General features: G+C 43.5%; 1 protein-coding gene across 2 annotated transcripts in view; it reads right to left on the bottom strand.

Moving 5' to 3' along the window:
- Window positions 1-22607, bottom strand: part of MSRA (methionine sulfoxide reductase A) — a 242287-nt gene that overhangs the window by 74564 nt on the left and 145116 nt on the right. For both annotated transcript variants that reach the window (XM_058020270.1, XM_058020272.1), the window contains exon 5: window positions 7909-8015. In XM_058020270.1, the coding sequence (XP_057876253.1) occupies window positions 7909-8015 (107 nt within the window). The remainder of the gene's footprint in view (window positions 1-7908; window positions 8016-22607) is intronic.

The following is a 22607-nucleotide window of genomic DNA, read 5'->3' as shown; positions in this document are numbered from 1 at the left end:
TGGTGGGAACTGTCCCTGCCCATGGCAGGGGTGGGAATGGGATGGGCTTTAAGGTCCATTCCAACCCAAACCATTCTGGGATTCTGTGTTTCCATGATAAAACAAAAGGAAAGACCAGTCTACAGGGGATCTGTGAAAGTTAATAAAGGAGGAAAAACATTAGATCAGACCAGACATGACAATGTTGCTGGCTCAAGCATCCTCTGATTTCTCCTTTCAGGAAGCATTGACTTATTTTCCCCAAAGCTGAAAGTTCTCTTTGATGCACACTTCATACAGAAAATAAAACACACAATCCTGTGACAGCTCTTTGGGCAACAAAAATACTGAGAGGCACAAAACTCCGGGGCCAGATTTTTATCTCAATTGCATTACTGGGAATCCAAAGTAATTCCATGGATTCCAATGGGTGTTGCTCTGGATTTGCAGCTTATGGATGATCTGCACTGGGTCCTCTGAGGGAATCTTGAGACATCAGCTGGAAAACAACTTCAGCAGACATGAATTGTCAACAGAATTGGCTATCAACCATCTGGTTATCAAATCATGGGCACCTGAGAGTTTAAGTAGACCCTCCTCTGTCCATGTTCAGAGGCCTGAGCAGGATAATTTATAAATGTTGAGTATGTGCCATTTCCACATGAGAGCTTTGTGGAACTCAGAACTTCCCTGAAGTGTCATCATGCTCAGATACATTTTTTGCTTTCAGAGTGTTTCAGAGTTGGGTAAACAGTGGGGAAAGTGTTCCATGAGCATTCATTTGAATCCTGGTTCAGGCACACTTCTGTCCCTGAGAAAATGAGGTTTGAGGAGTGTTCTTGGATGCCACAGCTCAGCACTAGGGGTAAACAAACTGTTTGGAGAGCAGAAATAATGCTCCCATGCTCATTAGAAATGTCAATTTTAAAAAGGCTTTTTCCTGAATTTTTTAATGTGTATGGAAACCTCAAACCAGGCCAATCTCTCTGCCCCTCTCAGTCCATGCAGAGATCCCCACTTCAAATCTTATCCTTCACCTGGACATGGATGATCCAAAGGGAAGAGCAGAATTAAGACACAACATTTTCATACATGATGAGACTGAACAGATCTGCAGATGATTCCTCAGGTTTATTTCCTGGAAATTTTTTCCTTAGGTCAGTTTTAAGGGCTGTGTTTAACCCAAAGAGACCAAGAACAGCACCAGCTAATGACCATCATGTTCCTTTTACTTTGACTTTTTTCCATTTTATCCTGTCCTCGTCCTAACTAATCTCTCAGTTAAACTAAACTCCTTGAGAGCTTCCTGAAGAGAAGGAAATTCCATCCTATTCCCTGTAAATCCCGTGTTCACTTAAACCACCATTACTGAGGTCATCATCACATTTATGCACCTGACATTTAATGTGCTTGTGACACCTTCAGAATGCTGTAACAGCTGCATAATCAAGACCTAGAAATTAGAAAGTCTGGACTAGAAGCTCTTCAGAAGCACCCCAGATACCACTGAATTATGTTAGAGAACACTTCCAGGCTGATGGGAACAGATTTAACCTCTGTGTTGGTATCAGTGCACATTCCAATACTTTTCCAACTGGAGGCCAGGTCACACAGGGTAGGACCCCTCAAACAACAGCTCAGCCCTTTAAAATCTTCATTTTCTGAAGCAACAAGAGGATCTGCCCTGGAGATTGAGAATTTATATGCCTAAGGACATGAAAATGGGATGTCTACACAAATCCAGTGTGTTTTTACATTAATGGCAGGCTGAACAGGGCAAGCCACACAAAGCAGGAAATGTTTTATTTACAACCCACTCTTGAAGTCAAATCCATTTGATATTTACATTAGTTTATTACAGGGCAATTTCTAGCATTAGTTTAAATGTCCAATATAAACTTCACATTCCCAGTGCAATAAAGCAAATGGCTCCTTCAGTGACCCCCATGACCTCCCAGATGAAAAAATGATTGCAAAATGCAAAGTCTGGTTTCATCCTGCTCTTCCTGGTTCTAAATCCAAATACAGCATCAGCTGCATTTGCAACAGTCAAAGGGCCAAATGAAATGCCTGGCCTTTATCAAGTGAAGACAATAAATGCAGAATTGAAAGCTATATATATATAAAAAAATCTTGCTTTTCTCAGCATTAATAAAAATAAGCACCATGTGCTGCATTCCTGGGGAACAGGAAGAGTAGCAGGATGCACTCAGCATGGGATGGTGGCAATTTTCTGCCTCAGGGAATGCCTCTGGATCCCTGGAAGTGTCCAAGGCCAGGCTGGACAGGGCTGGAGCAACCTGGGATTGTGGGAGGTGTCCCTGCCCATGGCAGGGGGTGGAATGAAATGGGTGTTAAGGAATCCACCTCCCTGGGCAGCCCCTTCCAACATCTAATCCCCTTTTTCATTAAGAAATTCTTCCTGATGTCCAAACTAAACCTCCCCTGGCATAGCTTGAGGCTGTTTCCTCTTGTCCTGTCCCTGTTCCCTGGGAGCAGAGCCTGACACCCCCTGGCTGTCCCCTCCTGTCAGGGAGTTGTGCAGAGCCACAAGGTCCCCCCCGAGCCTCCTTTTCTCCAGGCTGAGCCCCTTTCCAGCTCCCTCAGCCCCTCTTGGTGCTCCAGCCCCTTCCCCAGCTCTGTTCCCTTCTCTGGACATGCTCCAGCCCTTCAATGTCCTTCTTGTCCCAGAGCTGTCCCCAGCACTGGAGATGCCCCAGCAGTGCCAGCACAGGGGACAGCACTGCTGCCACCCCAGAGCTGCCACTTTGGCCTGTTGCCCACCTGGGCACACCTGGCTAATATCAGCAGCACCTCCAGGGCCCTCACCAGCCCCTCTACCCCATCCTGGAGCTGCAGGGGCTGTTGGCACCAAGTGCAGCATCATTCCCCAGCTCTCCCTGTGCCCAGCCATCACCAGTCCTTACTCCAGCCCATAAAGAACCTGCCCAGGCCATGGCTGCTGGATTTTCCAGGAATAAGCCATGGGAGATGCTGCCAAAGGCTTTGCTCTAGTCCAGGTAGACACATCCACAAGTTCATCCTAAGTTCATGCCATTAATGCTTTTATCATGCTGCCACTGTCTTCAAGAAATGGATTAGGATTAGTTTTGAGAGATTTCCCCAATGTGAGGTGCCTGAATTTTATCAGAGTGGCAAAGTCAAATTTTCCGCAGTTACAGTAACATGAAAAGAGTTCACAAGTGCTCACACAAAAACTCCTCATGCATAGCCAAATGCAGCTTTCTCCAAGAGGCATGAACATACAAAGGGTATCTCTGCAGCACAGAAAAGTGATTACAACCCAAAGAATGGCTCAGCTTATCAGATCAGCTTTGCTTGTCGCCACAAGAGCCACCACTATCAATCAGGAATCAAGTCCTTGCCATTCACAGCAGAGTGAAGCAGAGATAATTTGACACATAAAGCTCTGAATTAGACATAATTTGAAGAGGAGTAAGCAGGTGTTATTTTTTTATTGACTATTGTATTGCTTTAATAAAAACAATCTCATTTTAAAAGAGCTGTTTAACTTCTCCCAGCCAAAAATCACATGAAAAACGATCTCCCAGGCAAAGCCTGCTCTGATTTCACACAGCAGTCAGATAAAACACAGACGAAGGTTGTGAATTCCCAGTGCCAGCCATTCCTTCATGGAATTAACCACCCAGAACTGCAGATCCCAGAGGTCTGTAAACAGCCCTGCCTCCAGCTTTGACAAATACAATCCTGAGCACTTCACCTCCTCCAGGTTGCTGCTCTGTTGCAGACATCCTTTATGAAAAACCCTTTCTTCAGGATTTTTCCTCCTGAGAAGCTGAGAGGCCTCAAGAACAAAATGTAAACAATGATTATCTGCTGCTGTGGAATGCAACAGGTGGATCTGTGATTGGTCCATGTTGGATATTTCTAATTGATGGCCAATCACAGCCCAGCTGGCTTGGACAGAGAGTCCGAGCCACAAACCTTCGTTATCATTCCTTCTTTTTCTATTCTTCAGCCTTCTGAAGAAATCCTTTCTTCTATTCTTTTAGTATAGTTTTAATGTTATATATATATAATAAAATAATAAATCAAGCTTTCTGAAACATGGAGTCAGATCCTCATCTCTTCCCTCAACCTGAGACCCCTGTGAACATGGTCAAACTGCTCCAAAGCTCATTGCTTTTGGAATGCTTTAGGAAACTCCAGCTTTTCAATCTCTTTCCTTGATAACAAATGTAAAGGCCTTATTTTTGCACCTGAGGGTTTTGCTGGTTTGCTCCCACATCATGACTCAGAAAGCTGATGGAAGATTCCCAGTGTCTGCTGGGCTGCAGGGATTGCTGCATCTTTTGCTAATTCCTTGTGTTCCTGATTCCATGGAATGCATCCACCTAGAATGTCTGTCCAAAGGCTGGGAGAGCTGGGGGTGCTCACCTGAAGAAAGAGGAGAAGGATCCAGGGAGAGCTCAGAGCCCCTTCCAGGGCCTAAAGGGGCTCCAGGAGAGCTGGAGAGGAACTGGGGACAAGGGATGGAGGGACAGGACACAGGGAATGCTTCCCACTGCCAGAGGGCAGGGATGGATGGGATATTGGGAAGGGATTGTTCCCTCTGAGGGTGGGGAAGCCCTGGCACAGGGTGCCCAGAGAAGCTGTACCTGCTCCTGGATCCCTGAAAGTGTCCAAGGTTAGGCTGGACAGGGCTTGGAGCAAACTGGAATGGTGGGAAAATGTCCCTGATCATGGCTCATGGAAGATTTTTAAGGTCCCTTCTAACCCAAACCATTCTGTGATTCCATGAAGGGGAGGCACTCGGTGTATTGTCAGAGCCTTACAACCCAGTGCTAGTGCTTGACAAAACAACTGCAAGGTCTGACTCTGAAAGAAAGAAAAGAATACAAACTTCTTCCCACCCTGATTTCATTCTCTGGATTACAATTGCCTCGATAATTCATTTGAAAACTAAACCCAGCTGAGCAACTGTCTTGAAAATTGAGTAACCTCAGGTTCACCTGTATTAAAAAACCTCAGCTTCAGGCAAAGCTGCTCATTCACAGTGATTTCACCAAGGCCTGGCCCTCATTTGATGTTTTTCTGATTACAGTTCCATTGTGTCACCGTTAAGCAGCAGCACTATTGTATTACAGTCTGTCACCAGCAGCTGAGTGTGACTCCTGCTCTCAGCTCCCTCAGCAGCTCCAGCCCCATGGCTGGATGTGAATTCAGTGCTCTGCTGCCACTTGTCAGCTCTCAAAGCAGATGCAGGAATCAGCAACAAGTTCCACAACTCAAAATAGATGTGACCTTGCAGGATACCTGGGCTCAGGGTATACCCCGAGGGTCTCACTCACACCCAGGTAATAAATCTGATTATTGTCACTTAAAATTGAATCCCAACATCACTGAGGTTGGAAAAGCACTCTGAGATCATCAAATCCAAGCATCTCCTAACACTGCAAAGGCCACCACTGATCCATGTCCCCAAGTGCCACATCCACAGCTTTTAAATCCCTGTAGGAATGGGGAATCCACCACTGACTTGGGAAACCCATTCCAATGCTTGCTCACCCTTTCTGTGAAGATTATTTCCCTAATATCCAATCTAGACCCCACCTTGGCACAGTCTGAGGCCATTTCCCCTTGTCCTGTCCCTGTTCCCTGGGAGCAGAGCCCAAATCCCCTTGGCTGTCCCCTCCTGTCAGGGAGTTGTGCAGAGCCCCAAGGTCCCCCCTGAGCTTCCTTTTCTCCAGGCTGAGCCGCTTTCCAGCTCCCTCAGCCCCTCCTGGTGCTCCAGCCCCTTCCCCGGACACCAGGAGCCAGTTAGGAAAAAAACCCAAACCTCATCTAGCAAACCCATCATTTTCTGGTTCAAGGCCATTTTTAGGGCTCTTTCAGGCCCTCAGCTCAAACCACATCTAAGAGCACATGCACAATTATTCAGTGAACAAAAAAATAAATGACATTTTGATTTTATTTTTCTTCCTTTCCAGTGCCAAAAAATGCTGGAGTCACCCATGCACACTGCTGTTATTGTAATATTTGTTAGTCCTTCCTCCCTTGCTGCAGGCAGCACTGCTTATCACGGAAAAAAAATTGTGCCATTCCCACATTTTTATCCATGATTATCTGGCATGTGTCACTGCCAGAAAAAGCTTGATATTTATTTTAAATTGCTGCAATAATAAGGAAAGTGGCTGTATTACATTTACATTAAAATAATGGAATGCACAGCATTTAATATGAAAAGGGATTCCTGAACAAATTGTTTGCTCAGTGTGTTTCCCACACAGCCATTCCACTGCTCCTGCAATATCCCAGTAGATAATATTGGAGATATTGTTGTTAATAATACATGGGAAACACACATCCCTGAGGAATTTCAGTGCATATTTGCTGGGTTTCCTTAGCTGGCAACACCGTCCCTTCCTTCCCCACTTCAGTGCAAAAACAAACTCTACATGTGCTCACTTACAGTTGTGCCTAATTATATAAATGTACTAATTACACACACTTTTCAAAGTAGGTAAATTTTAAATGGTGCCATTAAGGAAATCTATTTGATGATGGAAATTTCTGTAATATCATATTGCAATCTCACACATGGCAATTTTGCTCTCATGTCAGTATTTATTTAATGACAAATAACAGCAGAGGATAATAGAGTTGGGAAAGCAAATTAAAGCTGTAAGATTTGTAGGGTGATGTTGGTCATCAGATGCTAAAGGAAAGGAATAAAAGGAATTTGGAAAAGCAGTGGATCTGAGGTAAATAATGAGTAAAAAGAACTTCTGAATGATAAATGTCTTCCAAAACCACCAGATAAACATCTGCAAGAGTGACTTACCCCTATCAGAAACAAATAGAAGTCATTGAGCACTTCATTTACACACACAGTTATCAGATCTGGAAATCACTTACCTGCAGTCCTGAGCACCTCTTTGCACTCAAAATAATTCCAATTTCAAGTAGGAACCAGTCCTAGGAGCTCACCCAGTCATACCCACACCGGTAAAAAACAATCTGCTGCCTTTTGGGGCCTTCTGGCTGATATAAAAAGTGCTTTTTACTTTTCACATCAAATATTCACCCAAATTCCTGGTTCTTTAACATAACACCTGTGAGGTGATTGCATAATTAAATATAATGAACACTGGTTGTCTTTTGGTACCAATAAAGTTTACTGCCCTGATGTCCCAGATGAGTGGAGGTTTTTTTCATATAAATTAGAATAATTTAATATTTTTCTGCTGCAGAATCTGGGTTTTGCAGAGCACTGGGCAGCACCACAGTGCAACAGCACTGCAGGATGCTAATCCCTCTGCCTTTACTTAAATAACGAAGTGGCAGGGAAGAGACAGAATCCATTCTCCCCAAAAAACAGGGAAAAACTCAGTGTAAGAAAGGGAATTGGTGGATGTTCCCTCACACAAATCCTTGTGTCACAACAAACACTCTCAATAAGTCACAGGCTGTCACACCTCACCCAAGACATTTATGGAAAGGCTTGATAGAAGCATCTTATAAGCATCAGGTGGGTGATCCTGAGTTATCCAGCTCAGTGATTGATCAGCAATGTTCAGGAACTCTTGGATCTGGGATTTTGGGTTCACCCTTCAGGGTTTGGGGTCCAGAGAAGTTTGAATAGCTTTAAGTTCACAGATTTCTGTTCTGGTGAACCCACATTAAATAAATCTGTAGAAGAGACTCAAAATATCTCTGCACAAGGAGCTATTTCTCTTTCTGCATGGTTATAAAATTACTCACACCATAAAAAAATTCCTAAAAGTTTGAATTTAAAGCAACTATGATGTAAGTTGGGCATTGGACTGAGGAGCTGCAACAGCAGCACGGAGAGTGCAACACACAGGGAGTGATTTTGTGTTAATTGGTGCCATCTGTGACCTTGTGCTCACAGCTGAAGCCATTCCACCCCCTGCCCAGTGTTACCTTCTGATATTCTTCCTTGGATCTCAGGGCAGCTGCCATCTGTTCCTGGGAATAGGTGTAGATGGCCGAGCGGTACTGAGTGCCGACGTCGTTCCCCTGCCGCATCCCTGGGGGGACACAAGGCAGGGGGATCAGCTTCCCTCCTTCCCTGGGGGCTGGGAGAAGTCCAGAACCTCCCCATCCCACAGAATCCCTGCATGGGTTGGGTTGGGTTGGGTTGGGCTGGATTGGGCTGGGTTGGATTGGGTTGGCTTGGGTTGAGTTGGATTGGATTGGATTGGATTGGATTGGATTGGATTGGATTGGATTGGATTGGATTGGGCTGGGTTGGGTTGGGCTGGGTTGAGTTGAGTTGGGTTGGGCTGGGTTGGGTTGGGTTGGGTTGGGCTGGGTTGGGTTGGGTTGGCTGGGTTGGGCTGGGTTGAGTTGAGTTGGGTTGGGCTGGGTTGGGTTGGGTTGGATTGGGTTGGGTTGGGTTGGCTGGGTTGGATTGGGTTGGCTTGGGTTGAGAGAGACCTTTAAATTCATCTCATTCCAACCCCCTGCCATGGGACACCTCCCAGTAAATTCAGCACAGTTTCTGCCATACACACTCAGCAGGGAGTTTTAGGGAGTCCAAGTCTTTGGTTAAAGAGTCCTAAAGGGATTCAATACTGATATGTCCTTTTACATGTCATGGAAATAAAATATGAGCATTTTATGATTTTGTTCCATCACACAATAGTCAAATACAGATGTCAAACCTTAAATAATTAATCTGTAATCATGGTGCTCTTAAAAAACTCTGATTTTGGACCATGCAAATGGTTACCCAGAAAAATGTTGATTTTATCAAGTGCTAATAATCTTTCTTGTGCTGTGGGAATACAGCTTAGTGGGAGAGAGGTACAACATACTTTTGGAGAAAAATAGTTATTTTTGGGACAGGCTCCCCAGAGAGTTTGTGGACTTCCCATCCCTGAAGGAGTTCAAGACCAGGCTGGATGGACAATTTTGGCACCAGGATTCTGTGATATTTCTGCTGATATGTGTAACCCCTTCAAAAGGCCCGATGTATGAAATCGTTCATGTACAAATTTGCAAAATATGGGATGGATTTTCCCTGAAATGCTACAAAACACTGGGTCAAAGCAGAGAGGTCACAACTGTCCCCTCAGGTGACCAGCCCAGATCTGGTTTGGCACTGCAGTCCTGGGAAGCCACTGCTCTTTCCCATTCCCATTCCCATTCCCATTCCCATTCCCATTCCCAATCTCCACAGCCAGCTTTGCTGTGGATCATTCCCTAAACTCAAACAGCCTCAGAGCAGCTTTAGCATCAAGAATTCTCTGGACATGCGCTTCTGCAGCAGCATTGGCAGCTTTGTTATCACTGCCTTTCTCCCCCTCTTCCCAATTTTGTGTTCAAGAACCCGACTTTATGCTTTGCTGGAACAAAATGTGCTAATTTTGACTTTGCTTAAGAAACTCCAACTTTTTCACTTTCCCATGTGAGGAAGGTGAAGGGAGACGACCACATCCGATTGACGAACATTGATCTCCGATTTATTGATCCAGCTTACACACTTTTATAGTAGTGTTAATTAAGCAAATCGCAAAACCCGAGCTCATCATTGGTTACAGATTACATGCCAACCCCTCCTTTGCTGTTAACACCTGTGGTTTCTTGTTGAGGCTAATACTTGTTTTTCTCATCCTGCTGTTGACTTGTTATTGAGCACCCTTCAAAGACTCCATGTTTTCCACCATGTTTTTCTCATCACTTAGCCAAGGACACGGTGTTTATTGTTTAAGGAAAAAGCCTGAGAACTTGCTGCTTACAGCTGCCTTTTACTTTTTAACCAGCTGTATATGATCACGGCCTTTTTCTATAAGCCATGTCTGAACAAAACTCTCCAACACTCATGTCCATCCACACCAGCACACAGAGTCCTCCCAAAAAGCTGCAATCCAAGAAAAATTGGAAATCATCAGGATTGGCGTTAGGATTGCCACCAGGCTGCAGAAGCCCCTCTGAGGATTCCCATCAAGTGTCAGAATTGTGGAGATGAAATGGAAAAGGAAATGGATGTCCTGATACCCCCCTGGCAAAGGACAGAGGGTAGAGAAAGAGTCTGGGGTACTGGAGGGAAAAAATGCCATCAACTCACTACTCCTCATTAAATCATGGATTTATCCCTCTTGGACTCCCCAGGGCAAGAAAAAAATGATTTAAAGGGAAGTACAATAAACAAACAAAAACTGCCTGAAATATTAATGAAAAACAAGACACAAAATTATTTTAAAATATGTATAAGGACAAAAATTCCATTCAATGACCAACAGTTACATGAAAGAATCTAATTCCAAAACATCTTCTGGAGTTTTCTGATGATTTGGATTATTTTTTAGCTGTTAAAATGTATTATTACAATATAAACAATAACAATGGTCTTCATCAATACTTAATAGTGGCAAGTGCCACCAGAGGATATATTTTGCTCATTCCCTTGGAAGTTCTTCCAGGGTGACAGGGAGCTCTGGTAAAGCCAATTTGGGATAAAATGAGGACAGGCCAGGAAAGCTTTAATTTTGCCAGAATATGTTAATGCTGATTGATGCTTGAGCTTAAGCATTAACATTCTGCAAATCTATTTATTGCTTAACAAACTGTTTAACAACCAACTAGGGAGAAGATTACAAAAATCTCTCTAAATGGAGGATCACTACAGAGGGTGCTGGTTTCCAGCATGAATTTAGGAGTGCAAGTTTGGTATGAGCTCAAGTGCACATGCTCTGAGTGAAAAAATCAGATTATTCAATATCTGCATGTGCCACCATGACATAATATCTGAGAGCCAGTCAGCTTAATTAATTTATTGAAGAGAAGGTTAAGAGGAGAACTGACTCTAAATTAAAAATACATTTCTAGAGGAGAAAAAAAACAGAGAAATGAGGCTCTTCAGTCTTGCCAAAGTTGTTTAACTTGGAAGGGCAATTGAAAGTCAAAGTATCCAAAATCCAGGTGGGAAATAAGACAACATCCAAGCAATAAAGAGCATTTATCTCTTGAACAATGCACCTAAAGCCACATTCCACTCCTAAGAGCTCCACTTACAGGAAATACATTTTCATAGAATTATGAAACAGTTTGGGTTAGGAAGGACCCTAAAGATCACCCAGTGCCATCCCCTGCCATGAGCAAAACCTGCCAGTTTAGGGATAGGTTTTAGGGTAGCTCCAGGAGATCAATCTTTTCCTCAGGGATAATAAGGAAATCTTTCAGTAGGACCTGAACCTTCCTTTCATTCAGGACTGAGATGAAAAACAGATTCCTTCTTAAAGTTGGTAAGAAAATTTATTAACCCTGAGGAATCAGAGAATCGCTGAGGGCGGAAATGGCCTCAGAGATCACCAAGTCCAACCCTCCCTCAGCACTGCCAAGGCCACCACTGATCCATGTCCCCAAGTGCCACATCTACATGGATTTTAAATTCCTCCAGGAAAGGGGACACCACCCCTACCCTTGGCAGCTGTGCCAGGGCTGGACAACCCTTTCCATGAAGGAATTGTTCTCATCCAAATCTCCTTTAGTAATATCAGTGGGGCAAGACAGAGACGGGAAAAGGCAAATCCTGTGTCCCTGACCAGGTGATCAGGAACACATCCAGCACGAAAAGGGACAAACAGACCTCTGAGGAAATAGCCTGGCAGTCACAGGTGAGGCCTGGAACAAAGAAAATCAGCTGATGTGCCAGGAACAGCCAGAAATCCTCTTGTCAAAGAGGTGCTTTGACAGAGAGGCTGATTTTAGAACAGAGAGAAAAGCAGAGAATTTGCACCTCTCTGGCAAAAGACAAAAAAATGTGGGGTTTGGATATGGTTGTGTGGTGCCAAAGTATGAAAAAGTCCAAAATCCAACAGCCCAGATCCTGTGTGAGCATTGAGTTGTTGTTGTAAATTTTTCTCTCTGGAGAATCAGAGTAGATGAGGGCATCTGCAGCTCCAAACATGTTCAGATGTTGGGCATGGATCATATTCAGGAATTTCCCTCTGGCTGACCAAAGCGTCTCAGCAGAGCTCGGCCCTGACCACTCTGGAGAACATAAAATGTCCTCACTGTGCCAGCAGAGCCCAGGGCACCAATTAACCACAAAACGCCCCCAAGAGCTGAGCTCTGATGTATATGAAATGGAAATTTGTGTGAGGATGGTGGCTGGAGAGAAGAGGGCTGTGATGAGCTCCCAGATCCTATCAAAGGAACAGTTCCCAGGTTGAGACTGCCATGGAATACAAACACACTGCCACTGGGAAAGCTGATATTTGCCCAAGTGTAGATAATAGGCAAAGAAATGGCTCTAAAAATCCCTTTCTTACCAACACTTTGGTATCTTCTGATACACCTGGGTAGGAATTATTTAGTTTTGGTCTTTTTCACATTCTTTGGCATCAGAGCAATAAATTCTGGCTCTCCTTTGGTTTGAATGACTGGAATATGGACTGGAATATGGAATCCCCATCCCTGGAAGTGCCCAAAGCTAGACTGGACAAGACTTGGAGCAACCAGGGATAGCGGAAGGTGTCTCTGCTCAAGGGCAGGGGGTAGAATGGGATGATGTTTAAGTTCCCTTCCAACCCAAACCATTCTGTGATTCTCTGATTAATAAAAAAAGATATTTCCCAGTACTATTATTTTTTTTCTTCAGAAACTGCAAACAAGCAGATTTGTTTCCAAAAAGCCAGTGTTTAATACATTACCTACAGAAAGCTAAAGCAAAAGACACTTTATTTCATTGGCTAAATCAAGGAATTCTTTCAAAGACTCAACCCTCTAATGACTTGAAAGTAACACTTATACACCACTCCTTATCTTGCCTCCATTTAAAAATAATAAAAAAAAGGTAATGGCATCATCCGTCAACTTTGCTATTCTCGGAGGATCCCAGGCATAATGGAGATAAATGGCTGAGGTCTCTTCGACTCTTCTCTGCCATCCAGTGAAATTTTAAAGGGCAGTTCATAGCTCTTATTTTTATCATAATTTTTCCCTGTGATTTATAGACTTTTCTGCAGCTGTCACTTATTTTCTTATACCTGCAGCAACCTGAGATAGGATTGGTCATTTTCTTCTCCCCAATCAATCCTTGCTGAGTTAAGACTAATAAAACTCCTTCTTCCAGCTCATCATATCATTATTTAGTAAAAATCAATGGCACCATGTCAGCCTGGCTTGATGTCATCACTCACTCTAATGATTACATCCATACAGCTTAAAAGTTGCCAGGGGAAAGTAAAACTCTTTATGGCACATGATTAAAGGAGAAAAATGTTAATAGGAAAGAATTTTGTTACAGTACTGTGCATTGAGAGCTCTGGATGATTTTCAAGGTGCCACGGTGCAGGAAGTATAAATTCAACAGAAAATAGTTTCTTCAGGAGGTTTAAAAGAATTAATGAGCTTGTACATAATAAAGAGAAGTTTTGCACTGTCAACAAGGTTTAGAAAGTTTTCAACATACACACTTTTTAGTGTCAAGGAGGAAACATTGATTTTGGTCCTCTTTTGGCACTAATAGATCTTTGAGGTCTTTTCCAAGCCAAACCATTCCATGATTCACATTGCAGGGGCAATTCTGCTCCTCTAACACTTCAAATATTTTATACATATTTTTAAAAACTAGAAATTCTCCAGGAAGACTTGGTTTAGAAGAAAAGTTCCCCGTATATTCATTATTTATTAATTCCCTCAGATATAACAATGTACCAATGCATTTTTGAATGCTCTTTGACCTTTGAAGGAAGCGCATCATCAACCTGAACCCAGAAAAAAACCACTCACAGGTTTGCTTTGGATGAGTGCAACAAAGCTCAAGTGTTAACTCAAGTACCACTGGCAGGCAAAAGTGTTAATCCATTTCTAATTGTTAATTGAAAATTCATATTTACCAGTAGTGCACAGAACAGATGAATAGAACAGTGAATTATGCACATAAATCATCCTTAATGGCACTAAACTTATTGTAGGGGACTTTTGCTTTAATCAAACTTGAACTTCACTTTAATCAAAAGGTAAATGATTTGGTTTAGGCAGGATTTTAGACATTTTTCTGCCATAAATAGGCACTAGGGTTTTCCAGAGGTACTTTCTCTTAAAAATCTGCCTGGGAACTGGATGAACCTCAACTTGTTGGAGAAACTCCAGAAGAAACCACAAAGATGCTCCAAGGGCTGGAGCCCCTGTGGATCCAGGCTGGGAGAGCTGGGGGTGTTCACATGGAGAAGAGAAGGATCCAGGGAGAGCTCAGAGCCCCTTCCAGGGCCTAAAGGGGCTCCAGGAGAGCTGGAGAGGGACTGGGGACAAGGGATGGAGGGACAGGACACAGGGAATGGCTGCACACTGCCAGAGGGCAGGGATAGAGGGATTTGGGAAGGATTTCTTGGCTGTGAGGGTGGGGAGGTTCTGGCACAGGGTGCCCAGAGAAGCTGTGGCTGCCCCTGGAAGTCTCCAAGGCCAGGTTAGACAGAGCTTGGATCAACCTGGGATAGTGGGAGGTGTCCCTGCCCATGTGATAGCTTTTAAGATCCCTTCCAACTCAAGACAATTCCACAATTCTATGAATATGGGAAGGGAATGAAATTTTGATTAATATTTATTGGTGAAGCTGGAACTGAGGTTTGGTTTATGCTACCAAAACTGACCAAACATTGATGCCTCATTTGAGTCAACTGTGTTGTCCAGCTCTTCCCACACCCGTGGCAGCTGAGCCCCTCCATGCCCATGGAAAAATCTAAATTTAAGTGGATTTAGCTCAGCCTTTATCCTTCCTGGCTGTGCTGGTGAGACAAGCCTGCCTGGAGATTCTGATAGCCTGCAATCCCCAATAAAATGCATGCAGCAGGGATGTGTGGAAGAGACTGGAGGATATGACAGAAGGCAGAACTGAGCTCCACATTTTCTAACCGCTGGAAAACAGGGATAATACCCAAAAGCAGCTGATATGGCGAAGGCACTTCTGTTTTGGCACCAGAACTGGGCCCTCATTGCTGATTTTCTTCAGGGCTTAACTTTGCTGTGATGGTACAAAAAACTGGACAACAACTGATAATGGGGAAAAACATAATTAAAAAATGCAGGGATTCAGAGGAGTTACCACACGGGCTCAGCTATGGAACCACACAGATTTGCTGTTGTTTTCTTCATGTGCCTTCTCCTTTCTCTTCATTTATGTGCTGTTCATTAGTGCCTTGCCTCAATTTAGGCATTTGCCAGCACTACGAATCCAAACCCACTCTGATCCACCAGGTGCTGTTGCGATAGTAATAAAAATAATTAGTGATAATAAAAATAATAGTGTTGTCATTTGCTTTTATCAGCAGATAAGCTCATGGGACACTGCTCTCTCAAAACACAGACAAGTGTGCTCCTATAAATATGCACAAGGAAATTGCAAGCAGAGAAAAACAGTCATTCATTGAAAATATTGTTGTTCAGAAGAGAGTCAGCTTTGACCTCTTGTACCTAATTATACACGAAAACAAAGATTAAAAGCCTACTAATAATCACCATAAACTATGATTAATGATGCCACGCTTCAGTGCCTCAGATTTCCAGACCCAAGTACAGTAAATTCACTATTATTTGAAGAAGAAAACAATGTTTGGTATCTCTTTGTTTTGACTTCATCTATTGTTTCCCTTGCCTAAGGATTAGGAGCAATCCATCAAAAAATTCTGCAGAAAAAGACTTTCTAAGGTTGCCCTCTCCTAATTCTACAAACACACGAAAATTTAGATGCTGTTATTCCCACCACATTCCCATTGGCTTCATGGATAGATCCACGGCGTCATGGAATGGTTTGGGTTGGAAAGGACCTTTAAAGATCATCTAATTCTTATATCACAGAGTCACAGAATATTCTGAGTTGGAAGGGACCCACATGATATTTTATTTTATAATATAAAATAAATATCTTTATTTTTTATATATATATATAAAAAATATAATCTCATTCTTCCAGTATAAACCTCACCTCCCTCAGGTGGATTCATGTTTCCTACAGTGTCAGAGTTTTAGTTTTCAGTAGTTCTGGGGGAATGGTCCACACATTCTTGTCAGGTGTAAAATAAAGAACCTAAAAGCAGTTGAATGAGGAATTCAGAGCCCAGAAGGACTTTTGCCCTTGAGCCAGAATTGATTCAGCAGCACTCACTTCAAAATGCAAAGTGTTCAGCCCACCTCAGCAAACCACTGCTCTGGTTAATAATCCCCTTCATTAAGAAAGATGCAGGGAAAACATCATCTCCTAAACTGCAAATATAGGTCAGGAAAAGTCTATTCTAATTTATATGGATAAGAAGAGTCTAACGTGCAAATTAGGGCACAGCAGCTGAAATTCCTGGGGATGCAAAGCAGCCTAATAACACCAATTTATTTTTAATGCCTGTTTACTCCTGGAGAAACACAAAGAGTGGGAACAACAACAAAACACAAGACTTCAGTTCAGGAAGGAGATGAAGCTGCATTTCCAAAGTACAACTCTGGCAAGGACTTTGCTACTTTAGAAAAACCCAGACCACAGGTATTTTGGAGGTGGTTTTGGGCAGGGGACTAAATTCATAGCTGGTGGGATGAATCACCATCAATCAACTGTCCCACCACTGGGATTTCACTGGAAAGAGAAGGAATTAGAAGAAGACAACAGAAAGACTCCTATCAAACAACCCAGTTCTACTCTTGAGTGTCCATCCCTGCAGGAACCACCTCACATTTATCTTTATTGTGTCCTGGCACATCGATTTCCATGGCTTTTGGTAATTTATTCACACAGGGCTGTGCTTTATTTGCTTCCTTCAAGAGCCTCCCAGCAATGTCTGTACCACTGATTTAATTAGCATCCTCTTCACTGTATCCTCCGAGTCATTAATGAAAATATTGAGGAGTATTGGACCAAGAATGGCTCCCCGAGGGGCTGGTAATTCTATTTTGAATATATTTAATATGCCTGGTGACAATAGATTTCGTATTTCTACTGGTTTTTGTTACACCTTGTAATAATGCTGAGACCATCAAGGCTCTTTATAACGTTTGAAATACATGACAAAGGTGCTTTAATCTGAGACTCACAAATCTCACTCAAATTATAAAAGGGAAGCGAGTTACAAAAATGTAAAGGCAAAACATAAAAATGAGAGATTCTTTTTTTGCCTTTAATCTCCAAATGGAGTTCCAGGCCTGTAGCAGAATACCAAATGTTGGTTTAGGGTGGCTGCAGCGTTTTTTATGTGTACAGCTGTTCTTCCACTGGTATAAGTAGACACATCTGCTCATTAGCAACACAATGTCATTTCTAGTGTCTAATTTTAATTATTTGCAGATGATAGATTCCTTATGCAATGTCTAAAAAAAGTACAGGCCTTCAAAGCTGGGGAGAAATAAATATCCCCTCTGCAAGCAAACTGGGTCAGCACAACAAAAAGCAGATATTAATCTGGATAACTCCTGTATCAGCACCAAGGCTAAATGCCAGCATGTTTGGAAGGTCACAGGGAGGAGAAATGGCTCCTACATTTCTTCTTTGTCGTGGATACACAAGACATATGGACTGAGAGACGTTCTGAGCAAGTCTGGCAGGTGATGAGTTTGTTGTAGGACAGATGGTCCTCAACTGCTGGAAAAACATCAGCCCTGCTTACATTTGCTGCACAAACACAGGCAAGATAAGGGCTTGTCCCTGACAGGAAAGGGGGAATGAGATGCCCTACAATGACTTTGGTTCTCTGGGTATTCACAAAGGATCTACAAGGCTGGAGATGAAATTCCAGCAGCCCCTGAGCAGCAGTGGCCACAGGTTTGTCCTTCACCCTGTGGTCAGAGTGACCAAAACTGTGGAGTGAACCAAAACTGGCTTCCTCTCTGCTACTAACTCAAAAATCCAAACAGAAAGGCAGAAGGAATGAAAAATTATGGGATTTATGGACAACAGGCACTCACCACAAGGAATTGTAGCTGTACCTGAATTGTTTCCTGTGGGCTGGAATGATTGGGTACTTTTGAGGAATGTGGGGAGCAGAACTACCCAAACAAACAGAAATACCCAAACTGTGCTCAGGAAGGAGCAGAGCTGAAGGAGACAAGTGGATTTTCCATTTCTCCCAAACACGTTTTCACAGCATCACAGAATGGTTTGGGTTCAACAGGACCTGAAAGATTACCTTGTTCCATCTCCTGCCATGGATTGGGACACTTTCCACTAGACCAGGCTGCTCTTAAAAGAAATTAGTCTTGTTGTCTGCTTGACTTTGGTACAGACCATGAAAGCAAGAAGGAGCCTTTCTTTAAAGTCACCTTGAACTGGCTGAAATCCCTGACAGATAAAGGGCTTCACCCACACACAGGTCAGGAGAATCTCAAGATTAAAGCTCTTTACAGGACTCATATTTGCACCACACCAAACACTCTTCTCTGGTATCAGATTGATTTTTCCAAAGGTCTGGGAGAAATAGTTTCTGACACCCCACAAAGAGCAGCCAAACTTCCTGATCTGATGCAACATGACACATTCCTCCCCAACCAGGAGCACAGCAGCAGGGTTTGGAATTGGCTCAGGCACTGCAGGTCAGTGCTGATGCCAGAAGGGTGATCCCACCAGCATCCCTGCTCCTGGCAATTTAAATCCTGGCTGGAAACCACGTTTCACTTCCATTCATGCAGGGTTAATTTTCAGCCTGAGCAGAGAACTTTGTGATTGCCAGAGTCAACACAAACAAAGAGCTTGTATCTGGCTGAAAGGTCGGGGAGAGAGGAGAAAATCACCCTTTTTCCTAACAGGGAAGTCAAATATTACTTTACAGAAATTGTGACACGACAGAAGAGGCACAAAACTGATGGGCTGAAAGTACAAGTCCCTGTGTATAGGCAGCAAGGAGGTGACAGCAGGACCATGGTCAGGGTGCAACTTTAAGGAGATAGTCAAGCTTACAATCTAAAAAATCTGGAAAGCTCTGAGGATGGCCCCATTAAAAAAAACAGGCAATACAGACTTTGCCCTACACCTCTGCAAACATTAAAAAATAAAATTACCTACAAAGATTTTTTTGGTATCATTTTTTGCATATCCCATTCATCCCCCTTTTCTGTATCAATGACAGAGAAACAACATCTCGAGCCCTTACAGAGCCATCCAGAGCAATCCTCTTATAGATCAGCTCATCCCTGGGAGAGCAGAAATGCTGAGCAGGGCACTGGAGGCTGAGCAGAGATGACAGCCATATGCCACTTGGCAGAAGTCAGGGGGTTGTTTGTTGCTTTTTCAGTCTCCCAAATCTAATGAATTATAAAACAGAGCCTAAATTAACAGTCAGGAGGACTTTGTCAGGGCCCCACACTTTGGAGATGCTCATTGGGGAGGATTTCTTTCAACTGTTTGATTTGATCAAAGGTTCCTGCTTTTCAATTGACTTCTGTGCACTCCAGAGCTTCCCTAAACAAGAGCCAGGCTCCTTCCCAGGGACAATTTGAATCCCAGTGAGGTGTCAGTCTCTTCTAAAGGACAACTGCTTGGAAAGAAGGAGTTTTTGAATATTAATACACTCATACAATGATGAATGATGGGACTGGTAATCTGTATTCTTCAGCAACCTGGTACCAACTAAACCAATACTGAAAGGTCTTAATCTGCCACAGAATGTACACATTTGATGTTTAATGACATGAGAACAATGAGATAAATCCATTATCTGTGCTGGAGGTAGAAGAGGTGAAATGGTGTTACCCCAAATTCTGGAAAAAGATAAAACACACTGAGCTTCTGTATTTTTGAATGATAGCTGTACTCAAGAAGTTCAGCACTTGCTGTATGAGACACTGGATTCACCCAAAGATTGTGCGGGATTTTATGAATAAGAAATCATCTCATTTACCTTCGTAGTCAAAATCTTCTCATTGGAAAACTGAGTCCTGCATTCCCACAAGGCTGCCTGAATAAAACTCACTGTGGGCACACAGCTCAACCACAAAGGAGAAAAACATTGCAGGTCAGAGAGGGAACTCTCACTTCCAGTGTCTTTACATAAAGCCACATTTCCCACAGCCAGCTAAAAGCAGGGAATAGGTACAAATCGAGGCAAAGAAACAATCCCAACTTAGAGATCTCCCACCATCCCCACCCTACAAAACAGAAATTTGACATTGGGACCTTGTGGTTCAGGTTTTTCTCAAATCAAGAAATATGAATGGGGTGTGAAGAGCTTTGCAAAATTCTTGGACTGAGATTAGACCAACAATATCACAGAATCACAGAATCATTTAGGTTGAAAAAGACCTCCAAGATTAAGTCCAGTCTCCATCTCGTTACCAGCGCAGAGCACCGAGTGCCACATGCAGTTTCAATGTTCCATGGGCACTTCCAGGGATGGGAACGCCAACAGGAAGGGGACAGCCCCTTCCAAAGTTTGACAGTCCTTTCCATGAAGAAATTCCTCCTGGTGTCCAACCTCCCCTGGTACAGCATTAAGGCACCACAAAAATACCCAGGTAAAGCAACCCATGCAGGGCTGGGGCATGCAAAGTCTTCTGAGAACAATTCCATCTTTTCCAGGGGTAAAGTGATGGTCTCACTTTTGGCAAATTATTATGGAAGAACCACATGGAAATTCTGTTATCCAAGCTTAGATGAAGGTTTGGGAGTGTTTCCACCAAGCACTTCCATGCCACAGAGATGCCTGAGACGGTTGTGAAGTTCTTGGGTATCTCCAGGGCTGGGTGTCACATGGAGACAGGAGCTCGTTCCCAGAAGGAATTCAGCCACATTAGCACGGCCTCTTGCCTGGGCTAATTAGGTGATGCTTCCCAGCTGCCAGAAATCTAAGAGTGAATCACACATCTGCCACATCCAGCTTTCTTCTGAAAGCGCAGACTGGAACGGTGCTGAACCTCAGTTGTGTGAGGATATAAAGACATAATGTCATGATTTTACTTTGGTTTAGAGCCAGAAAGGATCATAAATTCAGCTGACGAGTTTATCTGACCTGTTATCACAATTACTAAACTTCATCCACATAGCAGTATGCCCAGATAATGAACTTCAGTCATCCTAAAACCCTGAATCCTTCAGTCCCTGTTCTCAGTAGGCCACAGGCTGAGCCGAACCACTGCCAAAGTCAAGAATACAGACATGGCAAAAGATTTATTAGGTGGGTGTTGTCGAAATTACTTCAGCAGAAATCCATTCCTCACACCTGGAAGATGAAGAATCATAAATTCCTGACCATCAGTTCCCAGCTCTGGCAATCAGGATGAATCCAAATATATGAGTGAGACACCTGGACCAATTGTCCTGATGTATCAAAACAGCCCGCCCATAAGAGTCATGGAAAAGGTGATTAGATGTTGGAAGGGGCTTCCCAGGGAGATGGTGGATTCCTTAAAGCCCATTTCATTCCACCCCCTGCCATGGGCAGGGACACCTTCCACCATCCCAGGGTGCTCCAAGCCCTGTCCAACCTGGCCTTGGACACTTCCAAGGATCCAGGGGCAGCCACAGCTTCTCTGGGCACCCTGTGCCAGGGCCTCAGCACCCTCACAGCCAATAATTCCTTGCCAATAACCCATCTAAACCTACTCCCTTTCAGTTTGCAGCCATTCTTCTTTTCCTGTCACTCCAGGCCCTTGTAAATATTCCTCTTCATCTTTCCTGTAGGCTCCCTGTAGGTACTGGAAGGCCTCAATAATTTCACCCTGAAGACTCTCTTCTCCAGCCTGAAAGAAAGAAGCCACCCTCTGGTGATGGCCAATTTCTGATAATCCAAAGAAAAAAAAAAGAGCAACAAAATGATCTAAAACCAAAAACTGGCTGGACAGGAAGAGAAACTCTTTTGTAAACTCTACAAGAAAACCAGGAAGGCCCAGCAGTGTGATTTGAGGGTGGAGATTGTCTTAGAATCACACAATCCCAGAAAGGTTTGGAAGAGACTTTAAAGATCACCTCGTTCCAACCCCCAGCCACAGGAAGGGGCCTTTCTCAAGGCAGAGCTCCAAATTTTTCAGGAATTGTGCAGATGAATTATCCTGAACACAGCTCTAAAGGAGGGGGCTGGAAAGGGAGGCTCATCAATCATCAGCATGGGCCACTGCATATAACACATTCTCAGGATGCCTTCTCCTGACTGGAATCAAGCCCCTCTTTTAAAATGATGGATTATCCCATCTGAAAGGCTCGAAAGGATGGTGATGGAAAAAGACTCCAATGTTTAATTACACTGAGGGATGTGAAGCTGCTTCATTCCACAGTGGAGCTTCCCAAACTTCAGCTCCCAGCTACTGCAGCTTGCTCTGGTTTATCAGGGTCAGGTGCTCAACCTGTCACAACCTGCAGGGATGACTTGATCATAAAATCACAGAATATCCTGAGTTGGAAGAGATCTACCAGGATGGTTCATCCAATTCCTTGGGGTCTCCCAGGACACCCCAACAATCCCATCCTGTCCCTGAAAACATTGTCCAAATGCTCCTGGAGCTCTGGCAGTCCCAGGCCTGTGACCACTCCCTGGGGAGCTGTTCCAGTGCCCAACCACCCTCTAAAATAAGAACATTTTCCTGATATCCAACCCACCCCTCCATGACATGGTGTTCTCCCTCTTTCATGTGTCTATTCCCAGGACTAGGGCAGTTTTCTGGGCTCTATATCCTTTTTTTGCCCCTCTTCAAACCCCCAGCAATATTTC

This window comes from Melospiza georgiana, chromosome 3 (assembly GCF_028018845.1).
Source record: "Melospiza georgiana isolate bMelGeo1 chromosome 3, bMelGeo1.pri, whole genome shotgun sequence".
In the NCBI taxonomy this organism is placed as follows: domain Eukaryota; kingdom Metazoa; phylum Chordata; class Aves; order Passeriformes; family Passerellidae; genus Melospiza; species Melospiza georgiana.
The sequence above is the reverse complement of the archived record's forward strand: the minus strand, read 5'-3'. Positions and strand labels throughout refer to the sequence as shown.